This window comes from Chiloscyllium plagiosum, unplaced genomic scaffold (assembly GCF_037043375.1).
Source record: "Chiloscyllium plagiosum isolate Xiang-an unplaced genomic scaffold, Cpla_swu_hap1 HiC_scaffold_29, whole genome shotgun sequence".
In the NCBI taxonomy this organism is placed as follows: Eukaryota; Metazoa; Chordata; class Chondrichthyes; order Orectolobiformes; family Hemiscylliidae; genus Chiloscyllium; species Chiloscyllium plagiosum.
Genome location: NW_028270167.1, coordinates 26,474,248 through 26,496,330, shown reverse-complemented (window position 1 = coordinate 26,496,330; position 22,083 = coordinate 26,474,248). Strand labels below are relative to the sequence as shown.

At 38.6% G+C, this 22,083-nt stretch overlaps 1 protein-coding gene across 2 annotated transcripts in view; it reads left to right on the top strand.

Annotated features, from left to right (window-relative positions):
• Positions 1 to 11,633, top strand: part of LOC122540704 (sialic acid-binding Ig-like lectin 13) — a 55,322-nt gene extending 43,689 nt beyond the window's left edge. Inside the window, exons 7-10 of one of the 2 annotated variants that reach the window (XM_043676822.2) lie at positions 1,042 to 1,085; positions 5,250 to 5,309; positions 5,399 to 5,505; positions 10,243 to 11,633. In XM_043676822.2, coding sequence (XP_043532757.2) covers positions 1,042 to 1,085; positions 5,250 to 5,309; positions 5,399 to 5,505; positions 10,243 to 10,380 — 349 coding nt within the window. In that variant the 3' untranslated portion in view covers positions 10,381 to 11,633. The remainder of the gene's footprint in view (positions 1 to 1,041; positions 1,086 to 5,249; positions 5,310 to 5,398; positions 5,506 to 10,242) is intronic. The other variant, XM_043676823.2, reaches the window with a different exon arrangement.
• Positions 11,634 to 22,083: the final 10,450 nt, after the last annotated feature.

Here is a 22,083-nt window from a genome sequence, read left to right as displayed (position 1 = left end):
GTAAGAACTGGCAGGTCATGTTAAAATTATACAAGACTTTGGTTCAGCCACATTTAGAATACTGTGTACAGTTCCAGTCACCACATTACCAAAAGGACGTGGATGCTTTGGAGAGGGTGCAGAGAAGGTTTACGAGGATGTTGCCTGGTATGGAAGGTGCTAGCTATGAAGAGAGGTTGAGTAGGTTAGGATTGTTTTTATTAGAAAAAAGGAGATTGAGGGGGAACCAGATTGAGGTTTACAAAATCATGAAGGTATAGACAGGGTGGATAGAGGTAAGCTTTTTCCCAGGGTGAGGGATTCAATAATGAAAGGTCACACATTCAAGATGAGAGGAGAAAAGTTTAAGGGGGATACACGTGGAAAGTACTTTACACAGAGGGTGGTAGGTGCCTGGAATGCACTGCCAGCAGAAGTAGTAGAGGAAACACGATAGATTCATTGAAAGGTGCATGAGTAGGTGGGGAGCAGAGGGATACGGATCCTTAAGAATTGGGCGATAGGTTTAAACAGTGGATTTGGATCGACACAGGCTTGGAGGGCCGAAGAGCTTGTTCTTGGGCTGTAAATTTTCTTAGTTCTTTGTTCTTAAAAATAGAGGAACCATTCTTGTGTGGCAAAACTCCATGGTGGGGTTTTGTTTTCAAATGCATTTGGACAGAAGCCCTAGTGAAACCATAAATGTAATGACACAGCAACAATGAAACGTTCCATATTTCAAAAGGATAATTGTATTTTGGTCTTTTCTAAATGGAAAAGAAGCATGGAGAAAGCTGAACTTGAAAGGTTGTTACAATTATGTGGAACTCAGTCTGCCCAGCCACATGATCACAATATAAATCTCTTAACAGAAGTCAGTTTAATTTAGAATAGCCCAGACCGCATTATATAAGTTATACTAAAGTATTAAAAAATTGCTGACACTTAAGTTTACATCTTACACCCAACATGACTGAACCAAGAGAGAGTAAAATTTAAGCTCAAGTATCCACTTTAATGTCTTACATAACATTAATTTTGTTTTATTTCTATCCAATCAAGTCCAGAAATCATGATCAAGAATGAAAAATACAACACTGAATCAGGTATGTGCATTATATCTGTTAAGCATTATAAGTGTTATCTATGCAATCAAATAATATATTATGTATCCCCTGAACCTTTGAATTATCAATTGGAGCTCTGCAATGTCTATTTATTCAGTTGTCAATGGCATGAGTCTTATTGCTATGTCTGCCTAATATCTGGAACGTACCAATATTTACAAATTGATCTGAGATCTTGTTTCAATATTTTCTTTGAAAGATAATCTGCTTTGGACCTTAGTTTTGTGACATCTGATGTGTCAAATAGGTTCAGTCCAATATTTCAATCAGCAGTGCCAAATGTGTGGTACACATGCTCGGGGGAAGATGGTGGAAGCCATTCGTACAAATTCATTCAAGTGCAAATAAAACATATTTTTTTCAGGAACCAACCTGTTTAATTCAGGATACAAACAATTGGACCAGGTATAAAGTGTGGTTAACTTCAGAAGCAAGAGGTGACTTTAGATCTGTTATTCCTGAATCTCTTCACCTTTTTCTGTTCCGAAACAAGTTGAGAGTTTGATTACTGTGTTTATCGATCAACTCTATTATCGTCACATAAGAAAACAAGTTGAAACTAGTTAGGTCTTTGCCTTTCTTCATCTGGTAATACTTACATTCTTGTGATGGACTGTATGGTAAGTCAATACAATAATTGACACAGTGATCAGGACTCTATTGGGTGATGCAACTCCATCTAACCAGCTGTGTTGTATCTTCTATTTCAAATGTACCATTTCACTTCAAGGAGTGTGCTGAGATTGTGTCCACACAGGGATTTTTATGCCACTGGACATGAGCAAAGAGTAGAATAGAAACTACTGCCACCCAAGTGTGAAAGAAATGAATTGGGATTAGAATTTCTCTCAAGTACCTATTTAAGTATTCATTTATCCCCATAGGCTAAAGACTAATCAGTAGACTATCTGTCTGTTACTATCCTACCAGACAATCTCCATCATCCACTGAGTGCTAAAAAGGGGCAGCAACTTTTCTGAATAATGGTGAATGTATTATGCCGCAATGATGTTTCCCAAGTCTGCTCCTTGGCCAGTCTTATGAACAAATTTGACATTTAAGGATAATACAATTTGGGGCAGATCTGATACATAGGCACTAATTCCAGCATCATATTCTCCTTGGCATTGGCATATATAACAGGACTGCATTAGCTTATAGTCTTCAGCTTGTCACCACTCTTCATGTGTCTTTCATGTCAAGGCAACATTTTAACCTTGTCATAACTTATTACTGCCTTATAAGTTGAGACTTCATCCAGATTGCTGTATAGGTCATTGTGGTATTCTAGGCTGGTCTGTATTTGACTAAGTGCTCTTTGTATCTAATGCAAGTTTTCAGGCTGCTGAAGTTTCTTTGCACCCAAAAGTTTAACAAAATGCTCCCAGATGCAGCTTTTATGTCATGGTCAACAAAACCTGTTCCAAGTTCTTGTTACATCATTGTGGAAAATGTTTTTACTTTCTATACTTGACTGAACAAAATATTTAGTGTTAGGCTAACTGACTGCCAGTAATCTTTGACAAGCATGGAGATATCATTAAGTAATGCATCATTATGGGTGGAGTTATTGTAACGTCACAAACTTGATTTGTATTCCAAGAAATGATTGCCAGAAAAATTGCAACTATGCATTTTTAATTTCCAACCATTACACCAATGAAACTAGGCCATTGATGTTTTATGTAGAAAATCACAAAATTAAACTGTTAAGTCTTCTGACAAATTGCACCATTACTCAGACGTAGCAGATGTAAATACGTCATTGTACTGGAGTCAGAGCTATATTCATTCCACTGAAACATTTGTGGTTAATGTGTAGTAGTAATCTGACAGCAAAGGAGTTACATTGATTCATGCAATCTTAGGTATGAAGGGATATGTCCCTGAGTTACCAACCATTTGGTTTCTATTTTTGACTGTGATTGGTATTTTAAAGGTTGTTTGCAACAGCTGTCACTGGTGTTGGGACAAGAAAACCCCAGGTTTGATTAAATAACTGTTCTCAGCTGAGCGGACGCCACAGCTTAGATGAGCTTTACTGTGGTATATGTCATGATCTAACTCACGGTTTGTTTGTCAGTTTACCTTTACGAGGGATATTCATTATATCTTCACTGTATCATAACATGTGACTTGTGCAAATAAAACTGTCAAACTCCATCATAACCAGGGCCACTTGAAGGTTGACACAGTGAGGAAAGCATGCTACTTTTTGTCACTGAATAGTTTAATGTTAGCCCCCGACAAGCGTCTGCTGTTGGAGTAATTAGTAAATCAATGATAAACATCTGCTGGTTCTTTAAATACAACATTACCTATGTCCTAGTTTCTTTTTCTATGGGGGATAATGTTCGCGTTGCCACATTGGTTAAAGATAACTTCCTGGAGGAAATATACACCAGTAGAGAGAGAAACTAAATCATCTAGGGTGTTTATTATCCATTGACCACTGCTACAAATGTGTACTCTGATCTTATAACTCTAACAACTGAACAATATATCCTTGACCCAATGTCCAAACACAACTAAGAAAAGTTTACCTAAAAGTCTGTTTGAAGAAATCGTTGGAATTTACAAGAATTAAGGTGAAGTTTTAAATAGACACAAAGGGAATTACTATCTCTGGAACTGTACTTTAGCATGATTAATTGTTCTTCCTGTTAGAAAGCATCCTGCTGGGGTCTTCACAACTGTGTCCATCCTGCCCATGATCCATTTATTTAAATACAAGTCCATCAGGAGACTTTTGAAATCAAAACAAAATTACCACTGTAAAGGAGGAATTGCCAAATGCAGCACATTAAAATCATAGAAAATAGGAGCAGGAGTTGGCCATTATTCCCATAGATCCTGTTCCACCATTCAATAGAATTCTGCTATTCAGAGCCTCCCTCTGTCCCATCTTTGTAATCATCTCCAATCTCACAATCCTCTGAGATCTTTGTGATCATCTAACTCCAGCCTAATGAACATTCGCAATTTTAATTGCTCCACCATTAGGAGCCATTCTTTGAGTAGCCTCTGCCCAACCATTTGAAATCCTTTCTAAAAGTTATGCTCCTTGCTTCTTTTCCCATCTCTAAGGTGCTCCTTTAGAACTTACCTCTAAGACTAAACTTTGGTCATCTATCCTCATATCAGCTTGTGACTTGATGTCTTTAAAATACAGCTATGAAGTGCATTGAGATGTTATATTAGGTTAAAAGCATGCTATAAATGTAAGTTGTAACTGTTGTTGATGATGTGGAATATTAGCCATCAATATTTGAAGAACAGGGAGAAGGTGAGGACTGCAGATGCTGGAGATCAGAGTCGAGAGTGTGGTGTTGGAAAAGCACAGCAGGTCAGGCAGTATCCAAGGAGCAGGAGAATCCACGTTTCGGGCAGGAAGGGCTTATGCCTGAAATGTTGATTTTCCTGCTCTTCAGATGCTGCCTGACCTCCATATTTGAAGAACAGCAAATGTTCAAATTTTTGTGCTCTATGAGCTTAAGATCAATGATAATTCATTCTGCTGGATATTTGTTGTATCTGAATTTCACTTGATTGTTACTGATGGCTCATTTTAACGAGCTCATTGGAGGATATATCAATTTCAGGTGAAGCTCTCATTAACAAAAAGTCAGGGGAAGTCAATAATTGGACAACCTATACTTTTTGGCGAAAGTGGGTACTGCAGAAGCTGGAGATTAGAGTCAAGATTAGAGTGGTGCTGGAAAAGCACAGCAGGTCAGACAGCATCCGAGGAGCAGGAAAATCGACGTTTGGGAAAAAGACCGAAAAAGCCATTCCTGATGTTCCTGATTTTTCCTGAAACTGCTGACTGACCTGCCTGTATTTTTCCAGCACCACTCTAATCTTGAACCTATACTGTTTGTCCCAGTTCCTTGCAACCAGCAATAGCAGATTTCTGACTTCTGAAAAATCAGCTATGAAACAAATGAATTAAAAAATAAAGAGGCAGTAAAAAATAAATAGGAAATGGAGAAAAAATGTTTGACATGGTGTTTACAGAACAGAAACAGGTCAATATTTTTGCCCAACATGAGTATCCTCACAGCCTTCCTCATCTAAACATATCAGTGTATCAGTTTGGCATTTGTTGACGTTAATAATTGAACATTCTGCTTTAATTTGCAGATACAATATATGCCTTTGTCAGGAGAAATAATCTACCAAGCAATCCAAAACATGCAACAGGTAAATTTAACTGCATTAACTTCAAATTCTTAATATTAATGTCTTAATATTACAATGATTGCTTTTGTATATTATTTATTCACCAAAAGCAGATCCTGTCAATGAATACAGCAATCTCGAAGAGGAGGAAGAAGTGTCCTATGCAGATATTGTCATTCATAATCCAAGACGACAATGCTGTGACCAACAGCCCAAGGTATGATTATGATTCCAATACCACTTTCCTTGTTCATTTATTCCCCTTGACTGACTGTAGATTTAAGTATGGGACCAGTCAAAAGTCAATACCCTTGGGAGAATTAAACTCCTAGGGAAGAAATGTGAATTACTTTACTGACTAGAAGTCCTTTCTCCTCAAAGACTACTTCTTGAGAAGTGAATTGATTAATTGATCTTCTCACAGTTGAAATGAGGCACAGAAATCTAATGAGAGAGGGATTCTAATAGTGCGGTAAATTGTCTTCATGTAGTACCAGGGAGAATATTCAGTTGACTAGGACCTGCCAGTAGTTTGGGAATGGTTCTAATATTATCTGCTGCATTACTTTCATGCATGGAAAGATGTTGCTGTAAGTTCAATTCCTTCTACCAATAATACAACACTGGTCTTTATCAGGACTTTAATTCCATGTTTATAGTGAGATACTTTGTGCCCATTTGGTGCCTTTTTGCAATCATAATTTAGGAAGTAAAATTGAACATAAATGCATGGGTAGGGTGAATTGAATCCATGACAAATCAGTTAGCTTTTACATTTATTGTTCAAAGTGTCTGAGCTGAAGCCTGTTTTCTTGCAAAGCACAGAACGAGGGAAATAGATAGTTTTTTAAAACCAAATGACTGGTGCAGGTACATTAAACAATAGAGATAGTGTAAGAGAGGAATGTCGTAATGTGGGAAATGAGGGTTAGGGAATGGTAAGAAGGGACACAGAGACAAAAAGAACCTAGGAAAAGACCAAAAATCAAGACCAGATGTTGCAAAGGTCACAATGAGGTAAGACTAAAGGCTCTGGAGCTGAACTCACAAGGCACTTGTAACAAATTCAATGATTGACAGCACATAGTGAAGAAAATAAATATAATCTGATAAATGTCACAGAGATGTGGCTCCAGAATGACAAGAATTGGTTCCTGAAAATTGAGGGACATATGACATTCAAGAAAAAATAAGAAGCTAGGTAAAGGGGCACTGTTATCAAGAATAAAATTTGTACAATTGTTATTGACCTTGGTTTTGGAGGTCAGCATGTAGAATTGGTTTGTATACAGGTGAGAAATAGTGGGGGAAGGACATCACTATTGGGGATGTTCAACAGGCCTTCAAACAATAACCATTATGTGGAACAAATTATAAACAACAAAACATTGGGTACTTTTGATAAAGGAATGGCACTAATTATGTATGTTTTCAATCTACATATACGCTGGAAAAATCAGACAGGTAATAGTTACCTGGATGAACAGATCATAGAATGTTTTTGGGATAATTTATTGAGCAGCACATTTTGGAACCAAACAGAGAATCGGTTATATCAGATTTGGTATTGGATAATGTGATAGGATTAATGAGGCACTTCAGATAACAGTGATTACAATACGACTGCATTTTACATCTAATTTGAAAGGGAGATTGGGTTTAAGACTAGTGTTTAAAATAAGATCAACTATGTGGTGATGAAATCTGAGCTAGCTGAATGGAACTAGCCTAGGAAATCTGGGGATAAATCATTAGACACGCAGTGTTTAGATTAGAGTGGTGCTAGAAAAGCACAGCAGGTCAGGCAGCATCCGAGGAGCAGGAAAATCGATGTTTCCAGCAAAAGCCCTTCATCAAGAATTCCTTTTGCCCGAAACATCGATTTTCCTGCTCCTCGGATGCTGCCTGATCTGCAGTGCTTTTCCAGCACCACTCTCATTTAAACTCTGGTTTCCAGCATCTGCAGTCCCCACTTTTGCCCATTAGACATGCAGTGACAGACATTCACTTATAGAACTCTTATTTGGAACATACACTATAACTTGTCCAACTAGGAGAAAGTGAGGACTGCAGAAGCTGGAGATCAGAGCTTAAAAATGGTTTGCTGGAAAAGCGCAGCAGGTCAGGCAGCATCAAAGGAGCAGGAGAATCGACATTTCGGGCATAAGCTTATGTCCGAAACGTCGACTCTCCTGCTCCTCTGATGGTGCCTGACCTGCTGCGATTTTCCAGCAACACATTTTTAAGCACTGTACCTTGTCCCTCAGCATCAATGCTGTATTCACCTGTTTATTATTTCTCTCTTCGGATTTAATCAATACATTTATTACAGTTTTACAGTGCATTGTAATATGGCCATTACCTGTCATACCTGAAACAGTATTCCTGACTGTTTCTGTACCCTAAGAAAGGCTAAATGGTTCCAAATGGTTCAGGTGATGACCATCCCAACTGTACGGTTCCTCCTATCCAATACTGATACCTGGGCTCCATGAAATAGAGCCCTTTTTGCCTGCACTGTTCTTTTAGCCACATGTTTACTTTCATAATTTTCTTATCTCTGTGCAAATTTGCACGTGCTTTGGTTAATAATCCAGAGATTATAACCTCTGAGGTGGTGTTCTTTAATTTTGATCCTCATTCCAAATATTCCCAAAGTAAGACTTCTTGTCTTCCCTGGCCTATATTGTTGGTCCCAACACAGACCAAAACAACTGGATCTTCCCTCCCTCTATGATATCCTTTCCAGCCAGTTTGAGATGTCCCGTATCTTTGCATCCGGCAGACAGTAAGACATGCAGGAATCGTAATCCTACTGACAAAGGATTAACCCTAATCAGTAACCCTAATTAGAGAATCTCCTACCTCTATCACTTTTCTTTTTGCTCCCCCCATTTGAATGGCCTCCTGTATCCTGGTCCACTGAGCAGTTTGCCAATCCTTCCTACAGTCCTTTTCCTCACCATACCATATAGGAGGCAAATACCTCACAGTTGTTGGATAAGGTCAAGAACTGAGGCACCTCAATGCTAAATTCAGTATCCCTCTACCTGCTTCATGTTAGTTACACCTTCCAATTTATCATTAAACTGAAAGCAACTTAGAATATGCATTCAAAAAATTGAGGAAACTGTCCTGAATACAGTCAATGACTTCTTCCTCATGGATGATGACATCAGCTTGTACCAGGGGGCATAACTACAAATTGAGGGGTGATAGATTTAAGACAGATGTCAGAGGCAGGTTCTTTATGCAGAGTGGTAATGGTGTGAAATGCACTACCTGCTAATGTCGTCAACTCAGCCACATTAGGGAGGTTTAAACAATCCTTCGATAAGCACATGGATGATTTTGGGATAGGGTAGGGGGGAACGAGCTGAGAATAGTTCACAGGTTGGCGCAACATTGAGGGCCAAAGGGCCTGTTCTGCGCTGTATTGTTCAATGTCCTATGTTCTACCTCTATCGATTTGCACAAAGTTTAAATTGACTAATATTTTGCCTTTTTTATATACATTGTTGTCTTCTGAATAATTTCCTGACCTACAATATTTCAACTGCTAGGGTTCTATAGATCCCTCCCACCATCGGCTGTTACAAAATATTATTTCTTACTCCTGATCCAAATGGATGATACATCTTCTGTTTCAAGCTCATTGCTTACTACTGTACTTACTCCATCTGGTACTAACTAAGTTGTCCCATCGCCCTTTCCTTCCTGCCTGTCCTTTTGAAAAGTCATACACCCCTGAATATTTAGTTCCCAATACAGAGTAATACAGGCATAGAGATGTACAGCATGGAAACAGACTCTTCGGTACAACTTGTCCATGCCGACCAGATATCCTAACCCAATCTAGTCCCATTTGCCAGCACTTGGTCTCTATCCCTCTGAACCCTTCATATTCATATACCCATCCAGATGCCTTTTAAACATTGTAATTGTACCAAACTCCACTACTTCCTCTGGCAGCTCATTCCATACACGCACCACCCTCTGCATGAAACAATTGCCCCTTAGGTCACTTCTAAGATTTTCCCCTCTCACCCTAAACCTATATCCTCTAGTTCTGGACTCCTCACCCCAGGGAAAAGACATTGTCTATTTACCCTATCCATGCCCCTCTATAAGGTCACCCCTCAGACTCCGATGCTCCAGGGAAAACAGCCCCAGTGTATTCAACCTCTCCCTGTAGCTCAAATCCTCCAACCCTGGCATCATCCTTGTAAATCTTTCCTGAACCCTTTCAAGTTTCATTGAACACTCCCAAGACCTTACTATTAAGTGTATAAGTCTTGCTCTGATTTGTTTTTCCAAGATGTTCTCCTTGTAACCATGTGGTTATAAGGTCATACCCATTAACCTCTTTTTGTGCCATTCATTCATTTATTTTGTTCCAGGCGCTATGTGCATGTAGGTAATGAGACATTATTTTTACTGTTTTACCATTTTTCCCTATTTGCCCCATTTGCTGTTTTTTTTTAAATCTTGTACATTTTGTCCTTTTTTGTCTCATTCTGGATGTCATTACCTGAACAGCTGTCCAGAAATGTCACCATATCCTTTTGCTTTATAAGCCTAAATATCCACTCTTCAGAATCCCTTTATTTAAATTAAAGCCTCCTGTACAGCCTTATCTCTTCAACTTGCTAGGATGTTGGTTCTAGCACAGCTCAAAGCCTGTCCCACTGGAACAGCTCCTTTCCAACCCACAACAGTTTCCAGAGCCTAATGAACTGGAACGCACTAATCTTTGAGCCACACATGTAAAACCCTGGCTGAAGTAGGAATTCCTCAAATTATTACCTCAGAAGTTCTGTTTTTCAGCTTAGACAGACTGGATTGTTGAGAAGAGTAAGGGGTGACTTGATTGAAATGCAAATTCTATATTTATCAGATGCTTTGTCAATAAAGTTGTGAATGGATTTTTTCTTTTTTTTTCTATTTGTTGCAGCAAGTCAGTAATGTAACAGAGAAAAATGCCAGGAAAGACTTCAAATACATGCATGGTTCATCTCCCCTCAAACATATTGATGATACCTCAGAATATTCAGTCGTGCGAATTTCACACCAGGACTTGAGAACTGTTTGACTGTGCAGCAGAGATTAGCTGTTTGATATATTGTCAAATTGCTAACAAACCACTCGCCTGTATCCACAGGAAAGACTTGTTAAAGTGAAGGTGCTTTATTCATGAAACAAACATCTGCAAACTGAAGGATTGTGACTAAGTGAACAAGAACGTGAATAAGGAAGCACAAGTTACTTCACAAAGTTTACTGCATTCTGTCAGGGTTTTATCATTCACGTTTTTTTCTTTAAGATGTTGGAAATCCATCAAGGGCCCAGCATTTTTGAACATCCCCAGGCCCCACCTGCATAATCCAAAATTGTCATTCCTTCTCATGCAGCAAAAAGAATCATGGCAGCTATTAGTACCTGCAGCTCTCTGGGGACCTGACCATTTCTTATGTATGGACTAAGCTTTGAGTTTGTATTTCATTTTGAAAGCCCCTAATGCAGCCTTTCAAAAGTTTGGAGATTCAACCGTACAAAACACCAGAGCCAACTGGAATCTGATCTCACTCATCGTCCATGGATTTCACTGTTGGAGACACTGGACAACAGTGAGAAACCAGAACCTTAGCTGTTTTTACTGCTGCATTCATAATGACCAAGGAACAAGAAAACGAATGCAATGTTGAATTGACTGAGTTTAGCTTGGTCATCATACACCAAGGGTCAAAACATGAATGGTTCCTCTGGTTCAGAATCACAGTGCACAGTCTATGTGTCACTAGGCCATGAATATACTAATGGGAAAACTTAACCTATCTAAGCAGCAGTATCATTGTAAGTACATAGGCAAAAAAAATCTACATTGCAAGGCTTCAAAGCTGCAGGTTGGTAAACCTGTTCACGAATTCTACTCATAAATGCAACAATGTATATGTCATGAAAACGTTTGTACTAAGTATTTTGCATGACTTCCAGTAACCAGGAATACATCGTATGAAAATAGCAACAACTTACATTTGTCTCTCTTATTTTCACTAATGCAGAGTAGATTTTGTCATGCTACCACAATCTGACACAGTAAAGCCATGTCTTTGTAAATTGAAGTGTTTAAGTGTCAAAGTAGCTCTTTTGCACATTTGCAAAATCTAAGGGACAGATAATATCATACAAATGTGACATGTGACATGCAGTATTTCAAAAAACAAATAATTGCACTGAAGATATTGTAAATGGTTAAGAATGCTCAAGTAGGGTAGAATTAACTTAGCTGATATCACACAGTGTTGTTCACTGCAACTTGAAAATATTTATAAAATTTTCTGAGAATTTTTTGGAAGTGTGTGGGCCTTTTTTTTTAATGAACATGAGCCTATGGAATCCAATCTTAATGCTTACATCAACCATTGACATTTTGTGATCAACTGGAGAGATTTTCTGAAGATTGCAGGGTCTGGGAATATTGGAGGATTTTAGAGCAGGCTGCTGGGTTTTAGGAGTACTGCCAATAGTTTCTGTCACATGAAAGCCTGGGTAAGCTGTTCACAAGATTGTGGGCTTTGAGTTGGGTCCTTCAACTTGGGGAACACGTATTTGTAAAGGTATGTTTGGAAGCATTGATGTAACAATTATGGAGGAATGGGTCAGAAGAGTTTGAGATCTAAACTGTATTGAGTTGCTTTTGAACAATAAGGCAACCTTGATGTGTTTGTGCATGTTGGTTGTCTAACCTATCTGTGACTGATTTTGGATTGTTAAGTCACCCGTCTCATAATTTTTCACTTAATTGACCAGCTCCTACCTTCACACTGTAAGTGCATTCTAAATGCTTTTACTGTAACCTCTTTATTAAATATGATTCTCCTTTTAAAATATTGAAAAGTTAAATCTGTTGTGTTGGTTGAAACTTTACAAGGTAAAGTATTAACTCCAAAATGATTTTTCTCAATTTTAGAGGGAATGGTTTAACTAAAGTTGGAGCTAAAATAATGAGGGCAAGGAGGATATGGGTAGCTGCCAAACAGGGAATTATACAAAAAAATTGCTCAGCTCCCAGTAAGGTACAAATTGCAAAGAAAAACCATTGAAAGTCCTCTAACTTGATAAAATTTCAACAAACTATGAGTGTGACTAATCTAAATGTCGATGAGGTAAAGCTTGCAAAGTTCCAGACAAATTCAACTTCAGATTTTTTTAAAGGTATAAATTCATAAATGCTACAGGTTATGAAAGGCCTGTCTCTGTATAACTTTTAAGGTATCTGTGAAAAATTATGGAAACTGAATTGGCCGTGCGGTGAGTGTGCACAGTAAAATTATTCAGCTGTGCTGGGAGAAGTAATGCAGTCACAGTTTAAATCTTTGACGTAAGTCTTGACTTAGAAAACTTTAGTAGAGATATTAAAAATATGAAATGTAGCTTAATTGATTAATATTACAGTGGTGTTAATTTTTCTTTTTGTTTTGTTTGAAACCTTATTTTGGAGCTTTGATCACACCAAAAAGTATTCCAAGTAATTTGATTATATTTACTTTTTCAGTTCTTTTGTCTGAAAAGGAAGATTTGCATTTAATGTAATTAATAGATAAATTATTCTGACTGGGTATTCAGTGCTGGCTATTAATTTGCTGCTTTTAATTTAGTTAATCAAGTGAGTGTGACAGTGGAAGTTCAGTAGTGAAAGTGTGATGGTGAAAGCCTACTGGTGAAAGTGTGATGGAAAAAATGAGAATGCCCCCAAAACAGTGGTTCTTACAGGAAGTAAGAGCTCATTGACAGGAAATGTAACAAATCAGGGTGTGGCGATGGAGGAGGCCCAGGACCTACATGGCCTTGGCGGAATGGGAGGGGAATTGAAACAATAAATCATTGGCACGGTGAAATGGTAAAGCACAGGAGGAGAACAGTTAACTCATCAGTGAAACTACTATCTATTTAGATCCACCTCCCTGCACTTAAACTACTGTCCTGTAAATTATAAAATTAAAAAAATTGCAATTATTTCCCTCTCTCATGTTTAATGTCTGCTCAGTTAATAAGGAGAAAGTGAGGACTGCAGATGCTGGAGATCAGAGTCGAGAGTGTGGTGCTGGAAAAGCACAGCAGGTCAGGCGGCATCCAAGGAGCAGGAAAATCGACGTTTCGGGCAGGAGCCCTTCACCAGGAATGAGGCTTGTGTGCTGAGGTGGTGGAGAGATAAATGAGAAGTGTGTGGGGGTGGGCAGAAGGTAACTGAGGTAACTGCGATGGGTAGATGGAGGTGGGCGTAATGGTGATTGGTGAGAGAGGAGGGTGGAGTGGGTAGGTGGGAAAGAAGATGGACAGATAAGACAGATCCTGAGGGCAGTGCCGAGTTGGTAGGTTGGAACTGGGATAGGTGGGGGAGGGAAAATAAGGAAACTGGTGAAATCCAGATTTTTGCCATGTGGTTGGAGGGTACCAGGGCGGAAGATGAGGCGTTCTTCCTCCCGGCATCAGGTGGATAGGGCGATGGAGGAGGCCTAGGATCTGCATGTCCTTGAAACGTTGATTCTCCTGCTCCTTGGATGCTGCCTGACCGGCTATGCCTTTCCATCACCCCACTCTCGACTCTGATCTCCAGCATCTGCAGTCCTCACTTTCTCTTTATTAACTGAGCAGACATTAAACATGAGAGAGGGAAATAATTGCAGTTTCTTTAACCTTATAGTTCACAGGACAGCAGTTTAAGTGCAGGGAGGTGGATCTAAATGGATAATAGTTTTAATGATAAGTTAACTGTTCTCCTCTTGTGCTTTACCATTTCATGGTGCCAATGATTTATTGTTTCAATTCCCCCTCCCATTCCGCCAAGGCCATGTAAGTCCTGGGCCTCCTCCATCACAACACCCTAACCACCCGACACTTGAAGGAAGGACGCCTCATCTTCCGCCTTGAGACCCTCTAAACACATGACATAAATCTGGATTTCACCAGTTTCCACATTTCCCCTCCCCCCATCTCATTCCAGTTCCAATCTTTCAACTCGGTACCACCCTCATGATCTGTCCCACCTATCGGCATTACCCCACCACCGTCTACCTATTGCACTCTCAGCTAACTTCTCCCCAGTCCCACCTATCTTTCATTTATCTCTCCACCCCCTCAGCTCACAAACCTCATTCCTGATGAAAGGCTTTTGCCTGAAATATTGATTCTCCTGCTCTTCGGATGCTGCCTGACCTGCTCAGTTAATAAGTTTACATCAAGGTGATAAAAATCTGTAAACTACTTTAAAGTCTATTATCATTGACAAATTGTGCATAGTCAGCTGATAACTATAATTTAATCACAAAACACAAAAAAACTTTAATGAAGGCATTGAAAGTCACGAAAGAGCATTCAATTGATAAAGTTGCTTGCAATAAAGCTGAAATGTATCATATCTTTTTAGGTTATTTTGTAGTTTGTTTAAATCCTTTGGGTCAGAGAAGTTGTAATTATGTAAACAAATATCTAAAAATGTTTCTTGAAATGGTCAGACTGTTCAAACAGAATAACAACTTTACATTGATACAGATAAAGAATTTGCAGTGTGGAAGTGATAAAGATATATCAATTGAAACACAAGTGATGCAGACAGGAGGTACGTGCAGATGCAAGTTATTTACTGCATCTTAGAGGTTATATTGTGAAAGTATATTACTATCCTATCACAAAGTGTTTACACACATTTTCTTTTATTTTCAATTTTATGGTCAGTGGCAAATGCTTACATAACATGACCATGAAAACCTTAGGATCATTGCTTTGTACTTAATTGTCTGATCTCTAATGGAGTTAGAGTAGGTGTTATCAGTGTCCTTGTGAACCGTGAAAGAAAGTCTATTAAGCCGCTATCCAATTGCACTTGGCATTACGGGGAATCACCTCAGCAAGAATGATTGTGTTGATCAATCATAGTCTCAATTCACATTACAAAATGACAAGTTCTTGTGCTGCAGTAGTAGTATCCCTACCTCTCTGCCAGGAGGTCCCACCTGGTCCAGAGGTGTATCATAACATTCCTGGGCAGGTTGATTAGAAAATATCTGAAAATATCTGCTGATGTTTGTGGTACTTGAATGTCAGTGTCAGCTGATGACTGTAGGAAACTGAAACTAGGCAAAGTTGAAGGAAAAAGTGATAAACCTCAACCAAATTTTAAAAAGCTGTGAAGTCCTGGAAAAAGAATACTATCTCATCTTAAAAGATGCAACATAGGCCAAGCTTAAACAAAAGAAAGAATTGCTTTGAAATTCTTCGGATGGATTTGGTTGCATAATTCGACTGTAAAACTTTCTATTTACTTACAAACTGTCAAGAACTGCATCTGGTTCATTTAAAAATAGCTCACTGCAGGTTATCTGATGAAGTGATATGTCAGGCACTTAAACAACCTTAAAAGATGCTAACAGTTCCTGTTTTAAAATTATCATTACAGAGAAAGAGGGTTTCAAAGAGCTCACTTATTTCTATATTCAGGCACATTTTGTTGCCAGTTCGAATGTTTTTCAGACTTAAAAAAATACCTGCTTTCTTGTTTTGTCACATTTGGTAGATTTTAAGTTGCATCCAGTTTGTTGGGAGTATGCTGCCTTATTATTGCCTTCAAGAAAATGTGAACTTTTCAAATGTTCCTATTCGTTCTACAAAGAAACCTGTTAAACACTTACCAATTGAAACTGCAGAATTAGCTTAAACACACAATAAGATTGCACGTTAGAACAAATGCAGTGGAGTTTAAATATGACCGGCCAATAACAGGACAGTCTAAGACATGTCACTGACAAGAAAAAAAGAAGGTAGTCAATTCTGACACAGAGCAGCTAGCATAAAGACCTCTTGTCACAGCTAATTGGGCTGCCAAAGGACAAGAGTCTTCGATCCACACCATCACCAATATGAAGGAAATACGATAATTCCATCAGTGCCCGACAAGCATCATGGCAATGCCCAGGTAGGAGGTTGGTGCCCTTTGGTGTGGATTGTTGGAAAAGAGAACAAGGAATGGTCCACAGGAACCTAATAGACTTAATGGGCATGATACCCAGGCTTGTTCAGTTGGCCATGCGAGAGTTTTCATCAGTAGGATACAGACTCAGTTTTGTTGTGTTATTGGTGGGTTGCTTTTCTTGATGTTTGAATTGTATTTTGCATTTGGTTTTGTCATGCTAACAAATTGTTTGCATTTCCTAGTTAATATTCATAACTAATTTAAAAGCTCAACCCATCAAATGGTGTGTTCAGGGTAGGTCTTCAGACTGCTAACTAATGTCTGATTTGGGTCATATATCCTTAAATGTGGTGCTGTTTCCACATTTGGTCAGCATCAAGGTTCAAAGCCAGTTATTTCCATTCTTCCACATTCCATCACACTGGGGCTAGTTGCTTGTCTGGTGTAAAGTCCTGGCAGTATACAGGGGATTGTTCTTCCAATGTCGATAAACGATGTAAAATCTCATTAAACAACACTCATCTGAGTGTTTCACATTATATGTATTTATATTGGAATTACTTCTAAATAATTGTCAAAATATCCTATCTGTGATGTAAATTCATAAATATTTAAAATTTGCATTCAAAATACATTTTCTCTTTTTCCTCAGAGAATGTAAGTCTTTGCCAATACCTTCCTCAAAGGCAATGGATGCAGAATCTTTAACTATTTCTAAGGGAGACGTAGATAGACTCTTTAGCAAGTGGATGAAAGATTATAGAATCCCTACTGTGTGGAAGCAGGCCATTCAGTCCATCGAGACCCCACCTACCCTCTGAAGAGTATCCCATCCCATCCCTGTAACCTTACATTTCCCAAGGTTAAGCCATCCAGCCTGCACATCTCTGGACACTATGGTTAATTTAGCATGGCCAATCCACCTAACCTGCACATTTTTTGACTGTGGGAGGAAACTAGAGCACCCAGAAGAAACTCACACAGACATGGGAAGAATGTGAAAACTCCACACAGTCACCCGGGGTAGAATTGAACTGGGCTCCCTGGTGCTGTGAAGCAACAGTGCTAATCACTGAGCTACTGTGCCATCCTTGGGGATATCATCAGAGATATGGAGAAACAGAGTTGAGGTTAATAGCTGTTCAGCCACAATCATATTGGATGACAGAGCAAGCTTGTTGCTTGTCCATATCTTTGGATACTTCTGAAAACAAACAGGGATTCATTGGAATACAAGACTAGGAATTAGAAGAGGCCACACAGCCCTCCAAGCCTGCTCTGCTACACAATAAGACCTTGGCTGATCTGGCTGATGTGGACTCAGTCACACTTTCCTGTCTGCACTCAATTAGCCTCCAGGTGGGGTGGTTAACAAAACCTGTTTCGGCTCTACAGGACTGGTGGGAGTCTTTTCTTTCAGCACAGCAAGTTGTCATGGTCTGGAATACACTTTGAGAAAAGAGTGGTGGGAGGAAAATTTCAATGGTATTCTTCCAAGAGAATATTTGTAGAAGAAAAAAATAGCAGGGTTGTGGAGAATGAGCAGGCATTTGGAACTAATTAGGTAGTTCATTCATAGGTGTGGCAAAATCATGAAAGGCCAAATGATCTGTTTCTCTGCTGTAAGGTTCCTTGACTGTGTAATTCTTATTGAGTCATATTGAGGTGAATTTTATTCCAGTATAATTTCATAGACACCGGTTGACCTAAATGGCAATATTAAACAATCCAACCAAGCAACTGTTTTTTTAAAATCTAAGTAAAGTGCCAAATAAACATTTGATGGTTCAAACAAAGTAAATATTTCAGAATTTAAAATAATTGCATTAATTATGTCTGTGTTTTAAATACACTGAAACAAACACAGCAAATGACAGAGAAACTCAGCAAATCCGGCAGCAGTTGTGGAGAAATAAATAAATTTAATGTTTTGAGATTGGTACAACTATTCATATTAGCTGTTTCTCTCTCCACTCTCCACTCTCCACCCCAGATACTGCCAGACCTGCTGAGATTCTCTAGCGTTCTCTGTGCTTCTTTCAGATTTACAGTATCTGCAGTATTTTGCCTTATTTTCAAACTCGCTGCTTTTGCTGTGGGCATTAAAGGGAGCGATAAAATAGCTCTTCAAGGACCTGCATTTTGTTTCTTGTGTTTATATTTAACATAGAATCATAGAAGATAGGAGTTGTAGGAGGCCATTTGGCCCTTCAAGCCTGCTCCGCCATTCATCACAATCAATTGTCCAACTCAATAACCTAATCCTGCTTTCTCCCTCAACCTCTGATCCCATTCACCCTGAGTGCTATTTCCAGCCGCCCCTTGAATACATTCAATGTCTTGGCATCAACTACTTCCTTTGGTAATGAATTCCATAGGCTCACCGCTCCTTGGGTGAAGAAATGCCTCCTCATCTCCATCTTAAATGGTCCATCCCGAATCCTCAGACCATGTACCCTGGTTCTGGACACACTCACCATCGGGAACATCCTCTCTGCATCTACCCTGTTTAGTTTTGTTAGAATTTTATAACCTCTATGAGATCCTCCCTCACTCGCCTGAACTCCAGCGAAAACAGTCCTCATCTAGTCAATCTCTCCTCAAACGTCAGTCCCACCATTTCTGGAATCAGCCTGGTAAACCTTTGCTGCATTCCCTCAAGAGCTAAAGTTTAACTTATATTACTGCTGTTTTCAATATAAAATGACTATTATTTTTATTTTCAGCATTCTAAAGGAAATTGATTCAAAAACAATGTAATCATAATAAAAGATTGAGGCCATTCCATACCTAAATCAGCAGAGCATTACAGTAATATTGTAGAGTAACAAATAAGTTTTTTTTTATTCATTAAGAAATAAATTTATCTTTTGTCCTGACGAAGTGAAACATCAGTTTCAATGCAGTGCTAGATGCATCTACCTCTTTTCATCAGCGTGAACAGCAATATCTGCCTGTGTGGCTCACAGGGTGATTGTTAATATATTAAACATGGCATGTGGGTCAAGCAGATAACATCCTTTGACACTGCCTTCCTGAGGATATGTAAAACGTCTGCATAACACTACAGAAACAAATTTCTGCCACTGAGATTCACATACGACCCAGTTAACAGCAACGTAATCTCTCCACATTTCAGTCTGTGCTTTTCTGATCTATTTGATACTTTTGCAGATCACTCATAGCCCACTGTCTAGATCCTTATCTGTGCTTATGCTATGCATGAATCCTTTTTAGAAATAATTCTTAATGTTAACCTTAAGATAACAAATTAACACACCTGCTAAAACTTTTAACCTCTACGGACTGTTCAATGGTGTTGCCTTATTAAACTGTACAAGCCTCTTAAAACTGCTCTAATCTGTGAAAACATGTGTTCAAAATTTTATCCTTTACAGCAAGAATTAGGTTGGGGTTATAAATGTAGGCTATAGGAAACTATGATGTGTCTTTCTGATGGTGTTGAACAATTATCAAATGATTAAAAAAAAAGTCTTGTTAAAGAAGTACTTTTTTTTTCAATCAGACAAATGAGGAAGCTGGAATTTTCTCTGCCTAAGATGCTGTAGAAGTTAAATGAATTGAAAGTTTCAAGACTTTTATTCCGAGAGTGTGTGATTGAATAGCATAGGAGCAAAGGTCAGCAAATGAAATTAAGTGTCTGAGCAGCCATAATCTAATTTAGAGAATGAAAAGGGACTCAATGACCTGCTCCTGCACTCATATACTTTAACTGAATTTAGATATAATTTACTTTACAGTGGCTTCTAAGTCAAAGTAGGCCACCATGACAGCCTAATCTGCTTTTCAATTTGAAATTTAGAAACAGCACAATGATAAAAGCTTCAATTCCCTCAGTTTCCTGTACCAGCTATAACTAGGTTTACTGTGGTAAGGCATATCAGCAGCTGCTAGCCAGAACACAGGACGTGGTATAATGGTGCAGAAACAGGAAATGGTGGTTAGCTTGAAGCACAACTGTGAATTATACCTTGACCAGGTGCCTGTTTCCACGTGCTAGAATTAGAAGCATCATTCACTGCACTATAAAAACAGTGGAAAATTTTCTTTTTAAGATAAAGCTACAATTTATATGTGAAGTAAATTAAGTCACTTTTCATTGTGTCCTATATTATTCCTTAAATAAAGCCAAATATTGCACATGTTGAAAATCTGAAGCTAACAGATAAAACGCTGGAGGAACTCAGCAGGACTGGCAGTATCCATGGAGAGAGAAAGAGCTAACATTTCGAGTCTAGTGTAACTTTTCTTCAGAACCATTTCTGTTAATATCTCCAAAGATGCTGCCAGACCTGCAGAGCTGCTCAAGCATTCTCCATGTTTATATGCTTTGATTGACCAATTATTACAATACTAAGACGTATGGACCATTGGCTTAGTTACTGGTGTTAGCCATTATTTTAGTAAGGAGTCAGCAAGAAATTAAATGCCAATCAACCAAAGAATTTATTGGCATCCTTCTTGTCTGACAATTGAAGAGGATGCACAAAATACACCCACAGGATTTAGCACTATCAATGAAAAGGAGATAACTAACACCTATTTTTAAAAATCCATGTTGTGAAACATTTTGCCTAATAATAAGAAAGATTAAGTATTTCGCATCCTGTGTTGGTTTGTTCAGGACTGGTGTTGCACTGCTCATGAGAACCTCACTTATTAAAGTGGGGAACCAGAATTTCAGATCAGGTTTGACACAGGAGGTTCCGCCACAAGGTGTGAAGTCAGATATTGTTAATCTCATCTCTGATAGGACATCAATCATTGCACAAACACAATCAGTGGGGATTGAACTTGTTTGACTTTACTTTCTCTTCTCCTTGTGGTTTAGTGTGTTCAGGCACCTAAAGTGTCTTAGTTAGGATGACACTTCAAAACCATTCATTAAAACAGCCCTTCCCTCAATTCTTGACCACTATTTGTTCTAATCCCAGTGGGTGAACTGTAATGCAAAATAATCAAATTACCAAATGATCCCCAATGAAGAAATTAGTAACAACATTTCACTTGTTGTCACTTTCACTTTAAACCCAATCAAATTCAATGCACATTAAATTTGAATTAACAGGTAATTGATACTTGACACTAGTTCCACATAATTATCATTTTCATCAATATAACAATGATGATTCTTATAAGAACACAAGAACCTAATTCACTTCTGGTATGAATGTGGCAAAGTGTAGCGACCAAGTTGTACAATATGTTGTTCTTTATTCACGCAGGAAGCAGTTTTTTGGCACAGCGTGTCATGTCACTATCTCTAAGCCAGCAGCACTGCATTTAAATCCCACTCCAGGAGTTGACCGCCACAGAAGGTGCATTGATAGAAGTTTATAAAATAATGAGAGGTATAGATTGGCTTGTCGGTAGTTGCCTTTTCCCTAAGATAGGGATTTTCAAGACTGGAGGGCATATTATTAAGTTGTGATGAGAGATATTTAAGAAAAGACATAAGAGGCAATTTTCTTTACACAGAGAGTGGTTGGCATGTGGAATGAATTTCTTGAGAAAGTGATGAATGCGGTTACGATTACAATGTTTAAAAGACATTTGGATAGATACATGAACAGGAAAGGTTTGGAGGGTTATGGGTAAGGAACAGGCAGTTGGGACTAGTTTAGTTTGGGATTATGTTCAGCATTGAGCAAATGTTCTGTTGTCGTGTTCTGTGACTCCATGATGAAGTGGTCAAAAAGTTGACTATCAAATTGTAAACCCTTCCAACATAGGCAAGTGGGGACTGGTAAGACAGGGAAAGATTTCTGGTTGACCACATAATGGAAAGAAATTGAATCTCTTTCC